This window comes from Pristiophorus japonicus, chromosome 1, assembly GCF_044704955.1.
Source record: "Pristiophorus japonicus isolate sPriJap1 chromosome 1, sPriJap1.hap1, whole genome shotgun sequence".
NCBI classification, from domain to species: Eukaryota; Metazoa; Chordata; class Chondrichthyes; family Pristiophoridae; genus Pristiophorus; species Pristiophorus japonicus.
In genome coordinates this window covers 16,670,321-16,689,256 of record NC_091977.1, presented here as the reverse complement: position 1 = coordinate 16,689,256, position 18,936 = coordinate 16,670,321, and the positions used below count along the sequence as shown (strand labels likewise).

The following is an 18,936-nucleotide window of genomic DNA, read 5'->3' as shown; positions in this document are numbered from 1 at the left end:
CTCTGCTGCCCCGTGTCCTGACTCGCATCAAGTCCCGCTCATCCATCACCCCTGCGTTCGTTGACCGACATTGGCTCACAGTCTGGCAACGCCTCGATTTGAAAATTCTCATGCTAGTTTTCAAATCCCTCCTTGGCCTCGCCCCTCTCTATCTCTGTAATCTGTTCCAGTCCCACAACCCTCAGAGATCTCTGCGCTTCTCCAATTCTGGTCTCTTGTGCATCCCCACCACTGGTGGCCGTGCCTTCAGCTGCCTCGGCCCCAAGCTCTGGAATTCCCTCTGTAAAGCTCTCTGCTTCTCCAGCTCGCTCTCCTCTTTTAAAACAGCCCCTAAAACCTATTTGACCAAGCTTCTGCTCACCTGTCCCAATATCTCATGTGGTTGGTGTTAATTTTTGTTTGAAAACGCCCCGACGTTAAAGGCGCTCTATAAATACAAGTTCTTGTTTCAGTATTTGTTAAGAGCAAAAGCAAATGGGCTGAAGGACTTTCGTCATCCGAACCAATCTTGTGATCTCATGCACCTACACGGTAACAGATGCTGCTGACAGGGCACATTATTTATCCAAGTACAGGGAGACATCAAAATTTCATTGCATACATTTTTTTAAAAGTTAATCCACCACCATATGGTATATGCAGCATGTGGTGTGGCACGGAGCCATTCCAACCAGAAGATATTCGATCTATGCTGAACCAGTTGAACCCAGCAGCAGTAGGGAGTGCTATGATTGGCCTTCATGGTCTCTGGGCTCGGTGGGTCTTCAACATGAGTCCGTGAGTCACTGATCTGAAAACCAGAATTTGGCCACGTTCTCTATACACGCCGTGGGAGAATGAAACATAAGAACATAAGAAATAGGAGCCCCTCGAGCCTGCTCCGCCATTCAAGAAGATCATGGCTGATCGGATCATGGCTGATCGGATCATGGACTCAGCTCCACTTCCCTGCCCGCTCCCCATAACCCCTTATCATTTAAGAAACTGTCGATTTCTGTCTTAAATTTATTCAATGTCCCAGCTTCCACAGCTCTGAGTCAGCAAATTCCACAGATTTCTAACCCTCTGAGAAGAAATTTCTCATCTCAGTTTTAAATGGGTGGCCCCTTATTCTAAGATCAAGCCCTCTAGTTCTAGTCTCCCCCATCAGTGGAAACATTCTCTCTGCATCCACCTTGTCAAGCCCCCCCCCCCCCGCCCATAATCTTATATGTTTCGATAAGATCACCTCTCATTCTTCTGAATTCCAATGAGTAGAGGCCCAACCTACTCAACCTTTCCTCATATGTCAACCCCCTCATCCCCAGAATCAACCTAGTCAACCTTCTCTGAACTGCCTCCAAAGCAAGTATATCCTTTCGCAAATATGGAAAGCAAAACTGCACGCAGTATTCCAGGTGTGGCCTCACCAATACCTTATATAGCTGTTGCAAGACTTCCCTGCTTTTATACTCCATCCCCTTTGCAATAAAGGGGAAGATTCCATTGGCCTTCCTGATCACTTGCTGTACCTGCATACTATCCTTTCGTGTTTCATGCACAAGTACCCCCAGGTCCCACTGCACTGCAGCACTTTGCAATCTTTCTCCATTTAAATAATAACTTGCTCTTGGATTTTTTTCTGCCAAAGTGCAGAGCTGTTCTTGTGTGGCAGACATAGCAATACAGTAACCGATAGGTTCACAGTACTCCAATGCGCAGGTGATTGAACAGCCAGCCCGGCATGTTGGTACTTGAGGGTTTGGCTGCTGGGAGGGTGGGATCCTTTCTACTTGACTTCAGATAACCCTGTAAACCAACACAGAGTGCTCTGCGTTGGTAAGCTGTGCAATTTTAGCAGATTTATCATTACTTGTCTATGCACTAGGAGTAGGGTCCTTCCTTGTTGACAGCTGCCAACCTATGCATAACTTACAGAATCATAGAATTATACAGCACTGAAGGAGGCCATTCGGCCCATCGTGTCTGTGCCAGCTCTTTGTGGAGCTATCTAATTAGTCCCACGCCACTGCTCTTTTCCCATAGACCCATCGTTTTTGTCCCTTCCAAGTATTTATCCAACTCGCTCTTGAATGTTCTGATTGTAAAAAAATATATTCCTCATGTCGTCTTTGGTTCTTTTGCCGATCACTTTCAATCTGGGCCCGCTGGTTACCGACCCGTCTGCCACTGGAAACAGTTTCTCCTGATTTACTCTATCAAAGCCATTCATGATTTTGAACACCTCGATCAAATCTCCTCCTTACCTTCTCCTGTCTCTCCACATAACTGAAGTCTCTCGTACCATTCTGGTAATTCCTCTCGAAGGCCTTCACAGCCTTTCTAAAGTGCGGGTGCCCAGAATCGAATACAATACTCCAGCTGAAGTCTAACCAGTAGTCGCATAACTTCCTTGTTTTAAGCCAAGGATCCATTATGCTTTTTTTTTTAAACAGCCTTTTCAACTTGATCACTTTCAACGATTTGTATACATATTCCCCCAGGTGTCTCTGTTCCTGCACCCCCCCCTTAGAATTGTACCATTTAGCTCCTATTGCCTCTTCTCATCCTTCTGACCAAAACGTATCACCACACTTCATTGTGTTAAATTTCTTCTGCCCATTTTCACCAGTCTGTCGATGTCATCCTGAAGTCTGTTGCTAACCTCCTCATTGTTTACTACATTTTCAAGTTTTGAATCACCCGCAACTAGTTGCTTGGTTTATCGCTCTGCTCTTTTTTTTTTTAAAAAGCAGGGGTGTAACATTTGCAATACTCCAGTCCACTGGCACCACTCACATATCCAAGGAGAATTGGGGTGTGTTCCTACACGGAGCGAGTTTGCGTTCCCCATCAGGCAAATACAAAGTCTGTATCTGAGCATTTCCTGGTAGTATGGTTTGGACACAACGACGGTGAAGGGATTGTCCATGTCAGAGCATCTGTCTGACCAAAATAAAAGGCATTCTGCACTTTTGGAGCACATATTTAGTCTCTTTGTAATCTCAGTTCTCCCATGTTTCCCTCTGCAGAGACTGCCTGTATTCTGTGCACACTCAGCTGATGGGACAGACTCCTAACCCTTTTGCTAAAGCCGTACGGAGGTGACTCAGTGTGACCAATCGTCTGATAGCGGGTTCAGTGTCACTGACTGTCTAATACGGGGGACAAGAATCGACACATCACTTGTTGATTCCCAACCTTGGACTGACCTGGAATTAATGGGCGAGGTTGGAGGCGAGGACGGAGCAGGCACATCACTTTCATCTTCCTCATCTTCATCCCACTCCTCTTCTCTCAAGGGGGTTATGTTGTTTCCCAGCCAAACAGAATGAATGGAGACCTGCGCATAGTAGACAAACACCGCGTGAATTCAACAAGAAATCTGAAGAGCTTCATTTCGTAAGTAGTTTGTTGCCCCCCACCTCTCCCCAATTATTCCTTTTCTCTTCTGAAAGTCCTCAACCTTGCTGCAATGTAATTCCAGGGGCAACAACCCTCGCGCCAGTTTCCATTCTACATGCACAATCCTAGTCAATCGGTGTTGGCCGGATATTCGGCAAAGGAGGGCATCACAGCAGAGCTGAAAACCTCATGCAACCCATCCACGAGTCAGCGGTTAAACGGGCCGCAGGTTTGATCCCTGGTTCCTGCTAAACTGGGCAAGCTCAGCCGGCATGGCAGTGCGGGTTTAAAAAAAAAGAGGGGGTTGGAAATTTCAGAATCCCTGCGCCGCATCACCACGCAGCAACCTCCTTCCTCCCTCTGTGAAAATGCACTATTATGGACAAAGGGCGGGGACAGAGCAGTGCTCGGCTGTGAAATTCCCCACTGCTGGGCTGTGAAATTCCCCACTGCTGGGGATCCTGCGGACACCGAATATCAAAGACTTGTTACTGTACCTGCCCCAGTTTATAATCCATGTTCCCCATTTCCCGTTCTGTGTTTATCTGCAGTAAAAGCTTTTCATGGCTTATCAGGATACCTAGATTTAATTTTAAAAAAATAATGTGATTAAAAACAGATTCAATAAATAATACGTTTCTACGATCAATTGTCTAATGCGAGGAAGCACAAATGGCAAACCTGGAGCCAAAATCTGCATCTTTGGTCCTATATCCTCAGACTTTTAAAAGGTTGAAGTGGAGTTTCTTTGATCATTTTAACCCTCTCTTTTGACTTGACACAATTCCGGGAAACATTCCAAAATATACATCATTGCTGAGCTCAGCACTGTACTGTTTAAGAAACTTAACGAAACACTATTATAATGTAGTCCAGCAGTTGATCTCCCTCAGGCTCCTACACTCTCAACTCTCTCCATGGATTGCAGAAAGATCAAATTGCATGCTCGTGGTCCAATGACACATGATATACAGCGTGGATGATTCATTCCTGGGGCCCCCCCTCATCTATATTTTATAAATGTTCTGAGCGAAAACATCGTTTGAAGAATACTTCAAAACTGATCCAAAACCATGTGTTAAGAAGTTTCAACGGAGCTTAGTGCAAGTAACACTTGGGACTAAAAACGGGCAGGTTGAGTGCCACCAGTGCAACATACCAGAGGTTGAATGGGAGAGGGACGGTACCGGGTCCCATGCCTGATAAGGGTAGTGCGATGCTATGTTGTCCCTTTTTGATACCATTGCCTGGATTTCACGCTCCACTATTCCCCGAATGACACTCAGTTTCCTTCCGAACCTGTGAAGGGGATTATCAAAGTGTCAGCTCGGCCATCAAACGTGAGTCATCAAGAAAATAACTGCAGGCACGACAAGAATTACATCCAAAGCCCTGTCAAAGTTCAAACCTTCAGGGGAGGGGGAAATGGGTGCTGATCCCCTCACACACAAAAAGATCTATTTGTTCGATTCACGAACCTGCTTTTCCCGTTCACTGTGGATCGATGTCAAATTGGTCGAGAAAACCATCCCTAATACACTGCAGGAAATCCTCCTCCACCGCATTGCGACCAGTTTGGTTTGCCCAATCAATATGTAGATTAAAGTTGCCCATGATAACTGCTGTACCTTTATTGCACGCATCCCTAATTTCTTGTTTGATGCTGTCCCCATCTTCACTACTACTGTTTGGTGGTCTGTACACAACTCCCACTAACGTTTTCTGCCCTTGGTATTCCGCAGCTCCACCCATACCGATTCCACATCATCCAGGCTGATGTCTCTCCTTACTATTGCATTAATTTCCTCTTTAACCAGCAACGCCATCCCGCCTCCTTTTCCTCTCTGTCTATCCTTCCTAAATGTTGAATACCCCTGGATGTTGAGGTCCCAGCCTTGGTCACCCTGGAGTCATGTCTCCGTGATGCCAATTTCATCTTATCCGTTAACTGCTATCTGCACAGTTAATTCGTCCACCTTATTCTGAATACTCTTCGCATTGAGGCACAGAACCTTCAGGCTTGTCTTTTTAAACACACTTTGCCCCTTTAGAATTTTGCTGTAATTTGGCCCTTTTTGTTTTTTGCCTTGGGTTTCTCTGCCCTCCACTTTTACTATTCTCCTTTCTATCTTTTGCTTCTGTCTCCAAGTTTGCAGATGACACGAAGCTGGGTGGCGGTGAGAGCTGTGAGGAGGACGCGAAGAGGCTGCAGGGTGACTTGGACAGGTTTGGTGAGTGGGCAAATGCATAGCAGATGCAGTATAATGTGGATAAACGTGAGGTTATCCACTTTGGGGGCAAAAACACAATGTCAGAATATTATTTGAATGGCGGCAGATTAGGAAAAGGTGAGGTGCAACAAGACCCGAGTGTCATGGTACATCAGTCATTGAAAGTTTGGCATGCAGGTACACAGCAGGCAGTGAAGGCAGCAAATGGTATGTTGGCCTTCATAGCTAGGGGATTTGAGTATAGGAGCAGGGAGGTCTTACTGCAGTTGTACAGGACCTTGGTGAGGCCTCACTTGGAATATTGTGTTCAGTTTTGGTCTCCTAATCTCAGGAAGGACATTCTTGCTATTGAGGGAGTGTAGCAAAGGTTCACCAGACTGATTCCCAGGATGGCAGGACTGACATATGAGGAGAGACTGGATCGACTGGGCCTGTATTCACTGGAGTTTAGGAGGATGAGGGGGGCATCTCATGGAAACACATAAAATTCTGACAGGACTGGACAAGTTAGATGTTGGGGAAGTCCAGATTCAGAGGACACAATCTAAGGATAAGGGGTCAGCCATTTAGGACTGAGATGAGGAGAAACTTCTTCAGAGAGTTGTTAACCTGTGGAATTCCCTACCGCAGAGCGTTGTTGATGCCAGTTCATTGGATATATTCAAGAGGGAGTTAGATATGACCCTTACGGCTAAAGGGATCAAGTGGTATGGAGAGAAAGCAGGAAAGGGGTACTGAGGTGAATGATCAGCCATGATCTTATTGAACGGTGGTGCAAGCTCAAAGGACCGAATGGTTTACTCCTGCACCTATTTTCTATATTAACCGATAAGGGAATAAAGGGTAATGGGGAGCGGGCAGGGAAGTGGACCCAAGTCCATGATCGGATCAGCCAAGATCGTATTAAATGGTGGAGCAGGCTCGACAGGCCGTATGGCCTATTCCTGCTCCTATTTCTTTAGTTCTTATAAGGGCTCATGGGATTGGAGGTACTGTATTAGCATGGATAGAGGATTGGTTAATGGACAAAAAGCAGAGAGTAGCAAATGCAATTCAATCCAGATAAGTGAGAGGTAATGCATTTGGGGAGGTCTAACAAGGCAAGGGAATATACATTAAATGGTCCGACACTGAAAAGTGCAGAGAAACAAAGGGACCTTGGAGTACAGGTCCATAGATCCCTGAAGGTAGCAGGCCCAGTATACAAGGTGATTAAGACATATAGAATACTTGCCTTTATTAGTCGAGGCATAGAATACAAGAGCAAGGAGGTTATGCTTGAACTGTATAAAACGCTGATAAGGCCACAGCTGGAGTACTGTGTGCAGTTCTGGTCACCACATTACAGGAAAGATGTGATTGCACTGGAAAGGGTGCAGAGGAGATTTACAAGAATGTTGCCTGGACTGGACAATTTTGGCCAGGAGGAAAGATTGGAGAGGCTGGGTCTGTTTTCTTTGGAACAGAGGAGGCCGAGTGGAGACCTGATTGAGGTGCATAAAATTATGAGGGGCCTGGATAGGAAGGAGCTGTTTCCCTTGGCAGAGGGGTCAACAACCAGGGGGCACAGATTTAAAGTAATTAGGGGGAGATTTAGAGGAGATATGAGGGGAAATGTCTTCGCCCAGAGGGTTGTGGGAGTCTGGAACTCAAAGGGTGGTAGAGGCAGAAACCCTCACCACATTTAAAAAATACTTGGATGTGCACTTAAAGTGCTGTAACCTACAGGTCAAGAGCTGGAAAGTGGGATTAAGCTGGATAGCTCTTGGTCGGCCTGCGCAGACACGATGGGCCGAAATAGCCTCTTGCCGTGCTGTCAATTTCTATGATTCTATGAAACGGGCCTTTTTCAGTTTGGCAGGCTGTAACTAGTGTGGTGCTGCAAGGATCAGTGCTGGGGCAATAGCTATTTACAATCTATATTAATGACCTAGATGAAGGGACTGAGTGTAATATATCCAAGTTTGCTGACATTACAAGCTGGGTGGGACAGTAAGCTGTGAGGAGAACTAGACTTTCCACTTTTGGTTATCGCCCAAAAAATGGGCGATGTTCCTGCCTTGGCGATGTGTCAGCCTTCATAATCGCTGGCACATCGCTCATTTTTTGGACCGTGACTTTCGGCTCAGCGACAGGCCAGCGAAGTGAAACGGGCTCAGCGACAGGCCAGCGAAGTGAAACGGGCTCAGCGATAGGCCAGCGAAGTGGAAGGTAAAGCTTCCCGAGCAACGGCCTTCTGCGCATTCAGCTTTTTTTTTGGCAGATAGCTTTTCCCGCATTTCGGGAGGTCAGGGATACAGATAGACTAAATGAGTGGGCAGTAAGGTGGCAGATGGAGTATAATGTAGGGAAATGTGAGGTTATTCACTTTGGTAGGAATAATTAAAAAAAAAAACATTTATTGAACAGTGAGAAACTTTTAAATGTTGGTTTGGGTGTCCTTGTGCAAGAAACACAGAAAGCTAGCATGTGGTACAGCAAGCAATAAGGAACACAATTGGCATGTTGTCCTTTATTGCAAGGGGGTTGGAGTACAAGAGTAAGGAAGTATTGCTACAATTGTATAGGGCCTTGGTGAGACTACACCTGGAGTACTGTGCAGTTTTGGTCTCCTTATCTAAGACTTGCCTTGGAGGCAGTACAACGGAGGTTCACTAGATTGATTCCTGGGATGAGCGAGCTTGTCTTATGATGAGGGATTGTGTAGAATGGGCCTTTACTCTCTGGAGTTTAGGAGAGAGGTGATCTCATTGAAACACAAGATTCTGAAGGGGATTGACAGGTTGACTGAAATGTTGTTTCCCTTGGCTGGAGTGTCCAGAACTAGGGGCACAGTGTCAGGATAAGGGGTCGGCCATTTAAAAGAGATGAGGAGGAATTTCTTCACTCAGAGGGTTGTGAATCTTTGGAATTCTCTGCCCCAGAACGCTGTGGATGTCGAGTCTCTGAACATATTCAAGGATGAGCTAGGTAGATTTTTGGGGTCTAGGGGAATCAAGGGATATGAAGATCAAGCGGGAAAGTGGAGTTTAAGTTGATGAGCAGCCATTATCCTATTGAATGGCTGAGCAAGCTCGAGGGGCCGTATGGCCTACTCCTGCTCCTATTTCTTATGTTCTTATGAAATTGGCAGGTCAATTCTGTCATGACTGTAGCTAGATGCGCACACGTTGTGTATCGGCAGCATAATGGTTATGTTACTGGACGAGTAATCTAGTATTTGCTGCTCACAATGTCGTCCCCTCTACACTGGGGAGACCAAATGCAGATTAGGTGACCGTTTTGCGCATTACTTCTGTTCAGTCTGCATGAGCTTCTGGTCACCTGTCACTTTAATTCTCCGCTCCACACCACCTGTGACCTCTATAACTTGAAGAGCAGGGGAGTTAATCCCGGTCTCTTGGATAATATACATCCCTCAAATCAACATAACAAAAACAGATTATCTGATCATTATCACATTGCTGTTTGTGGGAGCTTGCTGTGCGCAAATTGGCTGCCGCGTTTCCCACATTACAACAGTAACTTAATTGGCTGTAAAGTGCTTTGAGATATCCAGTGGTGAAAGACACTACATAAATGCAAGTCTTTATTTCTCGGTCCTCAGCCTCCTCCACTAATCAAATGAAGCTCAACGCAAGCTCGAGTAACATAAGAACATAAGAACATAAGAATTAGGAACAGGAGTAAGCCATCTAGCCCCTCGAGCCTGCTCCGCCATTCAACAAGATCATGGCTGATCTGGCCGTGGACTCAGCTCCACTTACCAGCCCGCTCCCCGGAACCCTTAATTCCCTTATTGGTTAAAAATCTATCTGTGATTTGAATAATTCAATGAGCTAGCCTCAACTGCTTCCTTGGACAGAGAATTCCACAGATTCACAACCCTCTGGGAGAAGAAATTCCTTCTCAACTCGGTTTTAAATTGGCTCCCCCGTAATTTGAGGCTGTGCCCCCTTGTTCTAGTCTCCCCGAACAGTGGAAACAACCACTCTGCCTCTATCTTGTCTATCCCTTTCATTATTTTAAATGTTTCTATAAGATCACCCCTCATCCTTCTGAACTTCAACGAGTAAAGACCCAGTCTACTCAATCTATCATCATAAGGTAACCCCCTCATCTCCGGAATCAGCCAAGTGAATCGTCTCTGTACCTCCTCCAAAGCTAGTATATCCTTCCTTAAGTAAGGTGACCAAAACTGCACACAGTACTCCAGGTGCTGCCTCACCAATACCCTGTACAGTTGCAGCAGGACCTCCCTGCTTTTGTACTCCATCCCTCTCGCAATGAAGGCCAACATTCCATTTGCCTTCCTGATTACCTGCTGCACCTGCAAACTAACTTTTTGGGATTCATGCACAAGGACCCCCAGGTCCCTCTGCACCGCAGCATGTTGTAATTTCTCCCCATTCAAATAATATTCCCTTTTACTGTTTCCTCCCCCCCCCCCCCCCCCCCAAGGTGGATGAACTCACATTTTCCGACATTGTATTCCATCTGCCAAACCTTAGCCCATTCACTTAACCTATCTAAATCTCTTTGCATCCTCTGTGTGTCCTCTACACAACCCGCTTTCCCACTAATCTTTGTGTCATCTGCAAATTTTGTGACACTACACTCTGTCCCCTCTTCCAGGTCATCTATGTATATTGTAAACAGTTGTGGTCCCAGCACCAATCCCTGTGGCACACCACTAACCACCGATTGCCAACCTGAAAAGGACCCATTTATCCCGACTCTCTGCTTTCTGTTCGCCAGCCAATTCTCTATCCATGCTAATACATTTCCTCTGACTCCACGTACCTTTATCTTCTGCAGTAACCTTCTGTGTGGCACCTTATCGAATGCTTTTTGGAAATCTAAATACGCCACATCCATCGGTACACCTCTATCCACCATGCTCGTTATATCCTCAAAGAATTCCAGTAAATTAGTTAAACATGATTTCCCCTTCATGAATCCATGTTGCACCTGCTTGATTGCACTATTCCTATCTAGATGTCCCGCTATTTCTTCCTTAATGATAGCTTCAAGCATTTTCCCCACTTTAGATGTTAAACTAACCGGCCTATAGTTACCTGCCTTTTGTCTGCCCTTTTTTTAAACGGAGGCGTTACATTAGCTGCTTTCCAATCCGATGGTACCTCCCCAGAGTCCAGAGAATTTTGGTAGATTATAATGAATGCATCTGCTATAACTTCCGCCATCTCTTTTAATACCCTGGGATGCATTTCATCAGGACCAGGGGACTTGTCTACCTTGAGTCCCATTAGCCTGTCCAGCATTACCCCCCTAGTGATAGTGATTGTCTCAAGGTCCTCCTTCCCACATTCCCGTGACCAGCAATTTTTGGCATGTTTTTTGTGTCTTCCACTGTGAAGACCGAAGCAAAATAATTGTTTAAGGTCTCAGCCATTTCCACATTTCCCATTATTAAATCCCCCTTCTCATCTTCTAAGGGACCAACATTTACTTTTGTCACTCTTTTCCGTTTTATATATCGGTAAAAGCTTTTACTGTCTGTTTTTATGTTTTGCGCAAGTTTACTTTCATAATCTATCTTTCCTTTCTTTATTGCTTTTAGTCATTCTTTGCTGTCGTTGAAAATTTTCCCAATCTTCCAGTTTCCCACTAACCTTGGCCACCTTATACGCATTGGTTTTTAATTTGATACTCTCCTTTATTTCCTTGGTTATCCCTTCTCTTACTGCCCTTCTTTTTCACTGGAATATTTTTTTGTTGAGCACTATGAAAGAGCTCCTTAAAAGTCCTCCACTGTGCCACCGTTTAGTCTGTGTTCCCAGTCTACTTTAGCCAACTTTGCCCTCATCCCACTGTAGTCCCCTTTGTTTAAGCATAGTACGCTCGTTTGAGACACTACTTCCTCACCCTCAATCTGTATTACAAATTCAACCATACTGTGATCACTAGGATGGAAAAAAAAAGAGAAAAAGGAGTAACAGCACCTCATCTTTTGATTAGCCACTTTACAGCCTTCTGGACTCAACATCGAATTCGATATTTTCACGATGTATCTATTTGTACTGCACTTTTTCTGTCCAGCCCCACCCCACCGTCCCCCCATGCCCGTACTGCACTTTGTTTGACAGACATGTAACAAGTTGATGATTCTACTTTTCCCATTTACACCTCTTCTAGACCCATCTTTTGTTTGTTAACTTGTCCCATTATCATCTCCTTTTGCTTTGTACAATCATTTAATCTCTCCTGCCTTCCACCCTCTCACAGACTTTCCCTTTTGTTCTTTCCTCCCCTGCTTCTGCATTTGCTTAAAACGTGCTGCATCTCTAACTTTTTCCAGTTCGAAGGAAAGATTATCGACCTGAAACGTTAACACTGTTTCTCTCTCCACAGTTGCTGCCTGACCAGCTGAGTATTCCTAGCATTTTCTGTTTTTATGTCAGATTTCCAGCAGCCACAGTATTTTGCTTTTGTAGTAATCCAAAGACCTGGACCAATGATCCAGAGACATGAGCTCAAATCCCACCATGGCACCTGGGAATTTAAATTGAGTTGATTGATTAAATAAATCTGGAATAAAAAGCTAGTGTCAGTAATGGTGACCATGAAATTACCGGATTGTCGTAAAAACCCATCTGGTTCACTAACGTCCTTTAAGGAAGAAAATCTGCCGCCCTCCCCGATATGTGACTCCAGACCCACCGCAATGTGTTTGACTCTTAACTGCAGTCTGAAAATGCCGAGTGAGCCACTCAGTTGCATCAAACCGCTCTCCTTCACACGGACTGCAGTGATTCAAGCAGACTGCTCACCACGGCGACGCCCACATCCCGTGAATGAATAAAAAAGAAAAAAAAAAGAACTGACCTTGTGTCCAGGGCCTTCAGAGCTTTATTACGGGGTTGATGCTCGAGGCAGCTAGTGGCTGGATTCCCTGCCACGGGAATCGACATAGCACTCAGCACCAAGGATGTTATCGCTTGCACTGCAAGAATATTAATCTGGGTCCTCTCCGTATCCTCCTTAATAAAAACATGAAGAGGGTGCTGTTACAACAAAGAGAAAGTGTATTTCACAAAGGGCACAAGACAGACATTCAAATGGCACCATGGCCTTCTGCTCGAACATCAGAGGAACAGGAGTTGGCCATTCAGCCTCTTAGGCCTGTCTCACCATTCAATATCATGGCTGATCTGTATCTTAACGCCATTTATCCGCCTTAGTTCCATATTCCTCAATCCCTTTGCCGAACAAAAAAATTAATCTCCATTTTGAAATTTTCAATTTATCCCCAGCCTTAACAGCTTTTTGGAGGAGGGGTTTTCTAGATTTCCACTACCCATTGTGTGAAGAAGTGCTTCCTGACATCACTCCTGGATGGCCTAACTCTAATGTTGAGGTTATGCTCCGTTGTTCTGCAATTCCCCCCTACCAAAAGAAATTGTTTCTCTCCATCTACCTCATCAACTCCTTTAATCATCTTAAAGACCTCAAACAGATCGCTTCTTAATCTTCTATACTCGAGGGAATACAATCCAAGTCTATGTAACAATCATACAGGGTTGTAGATGCATGCAGCTACTGATCAGAGACTGGAGCCAACTGTGGGGCATGCTCAATGCAGCCTGGTTATAAATGTAGATGGATCTCAGTCTGACTGGCAACTTGGTGTTCCCATGCACCTGCAGGAAGAAAGGAGGGAGAGAGAAAGCGGGTAATTATAGACCAGTTAGCCTGACAGCAGTAGTGGGGAAAATGTTGAAATCAATTATTAAAGATGAAATAGCAGCGCATTTGGAAAGCAGTGACAGGATCAGTCCAAGTCAGCATGGATTTATGAAAGGGAAATCATACTTGACAAATCTTCTGGAATTTTTTGAGGATGTAACTAGTAGAGTGGACAAGGGAGAACTAGTGGATGTGGTGCATTTGAACTTTCAAAACGCTTTTGACAAGGTCCCGCACAAGAGATTGGTGTGCAAAATCAAAGCACATGGTATTGGTGGTAATGTACTGACATGGATAGAGAACTGGTTGGCAGACAGGAAGCAGAGAGTCGGGATAAACGGGTCCTTTTCAGAATGGCAGGCAGTGACTAGTGGAGTGCCGCAGGGCTCAGTGCTGGGACCCCAGCTCTTTATAATATACATCAATGATTTAGATGAAGGAATTGAGTGTAATATCTCCAAGTTTGCAGATGACACTAAACTGAGTGGCAGTGAGAGCTTTGAGGAGGACGCCAAGAGGCTGCAGGGTGACTTGGACAGGTTAGGTGAGTGGGTAAATGCATGGCAGATGCAGCATAATGTGGATAAATGTGAGGTTATCCATTTTGGGGGCAAAAACACAAAGGCAGATTATCTGAATGGTGGCAGATTAGGAAAAGGGGAGGTGCAACGAGACCTGGGTGTCATGGTTCATCAGTCATTGAAAGTTGGGATGCAGGTACAGCAGGCGGTGAAGGCGGCAAATGGTATGTTGGCCTTCGTAGCAAGGGGATTTGAGTATAGGAGCAGGGAGGTCTTAATGCAGTTGTACAGGGCCTTGGTGAGGCCTCACCTGGAATATTGTGTTCAGTTTTGGTCTCCTAATCTGAGGAAGGACATTCTTGCTATTGAGGGAGTGCAGCGAAGGTTCACCAGACTGATTCCAGGGATGGCTGGACTGACATATGAGGAGAGACTGGATCAACTGGGCCTGTATTCACTGGAGTTTAGAAGGATGAGAGGGGATCTCATAGAAACGTATAAGATTCTGACGGGACTCGACAGGTTAGATGTGGGAAGAATGTTTCCGATGTTGGGGAAGTCCAGAACCAGGGGATATAGTCGAAGGATAAGGGGTAGGCCATTTAGGACTAAGATGAGGAGAAACTTCTTCACTCAGAGTTGTTAACCTGTGGAATTCCCTGCCGTAGAGAGTTGTTGATGTCAGTTCATTGGATATATTCAAGAGGGAGTTAGATATGGCCCTTACGGCTAAAAGGAGATCAAGAGGTATGGAGCGAAAGCAGGAAAGGGGTACTGAGGGGATGATCAGCCATGATCTTAATAAATGGCGGTGCAGGCTCGAAGGGCCGAATGGTCTACTCCCGCACCTATTTTCTACGCTGCCCTTGTCCTTCTATATGGTAGCTGTCATGGGTTTGGGAGAGTTGGTGAGTTGCTACAGTGCATCTTGTAGATGGTACACACTGCAGCCACTGCGCTGGTGGTGGAGGGAGTGATTGTTTAAGGTGGTGGATGGGGGGCCAATCAAGCGGGCTGCTTTGTCCTGGATGGTGTCGAGCTTCTTGGGTGTTGTTGGAGCTGCACTCATCCAAGCAAGTGGAGAGTATTCTATCACACTCTTGACTTGTGCCTTGTAAATGGAGGAAAGGCTTTGGGGGAGTCAGGTGGTGAGTAACTCACCACAGAATACCCAATGTCTGACCTGCTCTTGTAGCTACCGTGTGTGTGTGTCCGGTCCAATTAAGTTTCTGATCAATGGTGACCCCTAGGATGTTGATGGTGGGGGATTCGGTGGTGGTAATTGCATTGAATCTTATTGGAGATAGTCATTGCCTGGTACTTAGATGGCGCAAATGTTACTTGCCACTTTTCAGCCCAAGCCTGAATGTTGTCCAGGTCTTGCTGTATGTGGGCATAGACTGCTTCATTATCTGATGAGTTGCGAATGGAACTGAACATTGCAATGATGAGTGAACATCCCCACTTCTGATCTTATGAGGGAGGGAAGGCCATTGATGAAGCAGCTGAAGATGGTTGGGCCGAGGACACTGCTCTGAAGAATTCCTTCAGCGATATTCGGGGGCTGAGATAATTCTATATTTTGTGTGAATTTAACAAAACTCAGCCGTAGCTGGTACACACATTCACAACACACTGCAGTGTCGCAGGAGAGTCGAGAATGGGATATTTGAACAGAGGGGATGCCACACTTTCGTGAAGACTAAATTTGTAGGAGTCTAAACACATGTTTCAGCAATCGAAGAGTTACAAATCAATTATTGAAAATATTAAGATTTTTTCTTATAATTCCAAACAATGGACTGCCTCCAGCACACATTACATATTATTCCCTCAACACAGTCTGAGCAGATTACCTGTTGTGTAACAAGGTACACAAGAGCAATATGGGCTCAATCTCACTTTAAGGTAGGCTGGCTGAGGTCCAAAGAAAGAATGGGTCTAGATATGTGTCCTAGTGCAGTGTAATATTTTGATAGTGATCATTCGAGTCAAGGATGTCACAGAGCGGATACAGAGCATCCTGAGGGGGTGGGGGGAGGGAGGGAGGGTAAACAGCTAGAGGTCGTGGTCCATATCAGGACCAACGACATAGGTAAAATAAGGGATGAGGTCCTGCAGGAAGAATTCAGGGAGTTAGAAAGAAAATTAAAGGGTAGGACCTCAAAAGGTAGTAATCTCCAATCTCCGGGTTACTACCGGTGCCACGTGCTAATGAGTATAAGAATAGAAGGATAGAGAGGATGAACACGTGGCTGGAAAGTTGGTGTAGGAGGGAGGGTTTTAAATTCTTGTGGCATTGGGACCGCTTCTGGGGGAAATGGGACCTGTTGTAGGAAGTAGGCACCTGTAGAATATATCAAAACACTAGGCATTAGTCACCTGCTAAATATATCTAAACTCATAAGTTTAAAGTGGCCACACATAAAATGGCTGCCCAGGCATGATGGGAAATCAGGTAGTCAAGCTGTGAACTATTGACTGAGCAATGACCGAGCAATAACCCTGTGAGGCCCACTGCCAGGAATGCCTTGGATATAAGATAACTCTAACAAACCATTATAACTCCACACAGCAGAGCCCCGAGAAATAGAGATAAGAGGGGCCTACATCACGCCCGAGCTGACAAGAACCGAATATGTAACTCTAATAAGGAGGCTACCCAATGCCAGCATCCAAGGACAGTAAGATAAGAGGGGCCCAGGCCATGTTACAAGACACATGAGTCATCCCTAGCAACACATCTTTTGGCAACACATGAGCCACTTTACGTTTAGAGATTAACGCTATTGGTCTAATGTAACTGTAGTAAACTGTTGTATGTAACTGTAGTAAACTGTTGTAAAACACAACGATCCATGAAACCCTTTGTTCAGCGGAGAGAAGCTTGGATACAGTCCTGAGACTTCCTCCCCGCTGAGCGTTAATAAAGGCCGCATTGGCGTTGGAACCGACTGAGTGTTGAGTGATTCTTCTGAGAAAACATTCACGCTAACAGGACCTGTACAAACTGGACGGGTTGCACCTCAACAGCGCTGGGACCAATATCCTCGTGGGGAGTTTTGCTAGTGCTGTTGGGGCGAGTTTAAAACTAGCTTGGCAGGGGGATGGGAACCAGAGAACAAATTCAAAAGGGAAGGAAGTAAAGCAGAAATTGGATAGCACGAATCTAGAAAGTGAATCTGTAAGACAGAGGAAACAGGACTTAGTATGTAGTAAGCAAGGAGGTCTTCCTGTGCTGAATGGTATATACTTTAATGCAAGGAGTATAGCAAATAAGGCGGATGAGCTAAGAGCACAGGTAGACACTTGGGAGTATGACATTATAGCCATTACAGAAACATGGCTGAAAAAGGGGCAGATTTGGCAGATCAATATTCCTGGCTACAGGATTTTTAGACAAGATAGAGAGGAGGGGGGGGGGGGGGGGGGGAAAAGAGAGGCGAGGAGAGGTAAAAAGGAGGGAGGGATGGGTTGCGGTCCGGTTTAAAAAACTATTACAGCGGTGAGGAGGGATATGATGTTAGAGGGATCAAATGAGGCCATATGGGTCGAATTGAAAAATTAAAAAAAGGGGCGATCAAACTGCTGTGCGTGTATTATAGACCCCCAAACAATGGGAGGGAGATAGAGGAGCAAATATATAGGCAAATTGCTGTGAAGTCTAAAAACCATAGGGTAGTAATATCCAAATATGGTTTGGGACAAATTTAGTGTGAAGGGTATAGAGGGTGCGGAATTCTTGAAATGCATTCAAGAGAACTTTTTTAGGCAGTATGTAGCAAGCACAACACGAGAGGGGGCGGTCTTAGATTTAGTTTTGGGGAATGAAGCTGGGCAGGTTGAAGGGGTATTAGTGGGGGAGAATTTGGGTGCCAGTGACCATAATTCAATCAGATTCAAGTTGGTTATCGGCCTGGAATAAAAGTTCCGAATTGGGGAAAAGCTAATTGTGCTAAGTTAAGGAGTGATTTAGCCATGGTGGATTGGAAAAAGCTACTTGTGGGTAAATCAGTATCAGAACAGTTGGAGGCATTTAAGGAGGAGATCTGGAAGGCCAAGGCCAAACATGTGCCCTTAAAGAATAAGGTTGGGAAAAATAATTCTAGAGCCCTCTGGATGCCTAGGGACTTACAGGGGAGGATTAAGAAAAAAAGGGATGTTTATGTCACATATCAACGGCTAAATACTATAGAATCTTTAGAAGAATATAGAAAGTTAAGAGGCAAAATTAAAAAGGAGTTAAAAGAGAGCACGAGAAATTCTTGGCCAGTAAAATTAAGGAAAACCCCAAGATGTTCTATAAATATATTAAGAGTAAGAGGGTAACTAAGGAAAGGGTAGGGCCTATTAGAGACCATGAGGGTAATCTTTGTGTGGAGGCGGAAGATATTGGAAGGGTTCTTAATGAATAATTTGCATCTGTTTTCACAAAGGAAAGGGGCAATGCAGATATTGCTATCGAGGAAGAGTGTGATATTCTGGATGAAATAAATACAGAGAGAGAGGAAGTATTAAGAGGTTTATCAGATTTGAAAGTCGCTAAGTCCCCAGACCCAGATGAAATGCATCCCAAGCTGTTAAGTGAAGTAAAAGAGGAAATAGCAGAGGCCTTGACCATCATTTTCCAGTCCTCTTTGGATCTGGGCATGGTGCCGGAGGATTGGAGGACTGTTAATGTAGTACCTTTGTTTAAGCGAGAAAGGGATAGGACGAGTAATTACAGGCCTGTCAGCCTAACCTCAGTGCTAGGAAAATTATTGGAAAAAATCCTGAAAGACAGGATAAATCTGCATTTGGACAGGCAAGGATTAATTAGGGACAGTTCACATGGATGTGTTAAGGGAAGATCGTGTCTGACGAACCTGATTGAATTTTTTGAGGAGGTAACCAAGAAGGTCGATGAGGGTAGTGCGTATGATGTAGTATATGGACTTTAGCAAAGCTTTTGATAAGGTCCCACATGGTAGACTGGTCTTGAAGGTTAAAGCCCATGGGATACAGGGCAAAGTGACAAGTTGGATTCAAAATTGGCTTGGAGGTAGGAAAGCAAAGGGTAATGATTGATGGATGTTTTTGTGACTGGAAGG

The 18,936-nt window shown here is 45.0% G+C and overlaps 1 protein-coding gene across 8 annotated transcripts in view; it reads right to left on the bottom strand.

Moving 5' to 3' along the window:
- Positions 1 to 18,936, bottom strand: part of htt (huntingtin) — a 250,339-nt gene that overhangs the window by 21,104 nt on the left and 210,299 nt on the right. For 4 of the 8 annotated variants that reach the window (XM_070877815.1, XM_070877828.1, XM_070877822.1 and 1 more), the window contains 4 exons: positions 12,465 to 12,643; positions 4,544 to 4,683; positions 3,882 to 3,964; positions 3,192 to 3,322 (listed from right to left, as the gene is read on the bottom strand). In XM_070877815.1, coding sequence (XP_070733916.1) covers positions 3,192 to 3,322; positions 3,882 to 3,964; positions 4,544 to 4,683; positions 12,465 to 12,643 — 533 coding nt within the window. The remainder of the gene's footprint in view (positions 1 to 3,191; positions 3,323 to 3,881; positions 3,965 to 4,543; positions 4,684 to 12,464; positions 12,644 to 18,936) is intronic. The other 4 variants (XM_070877836.1, XM_070877842.1, XM_070877857.1 and 1 more) reach the window with 1 other exon arrangement.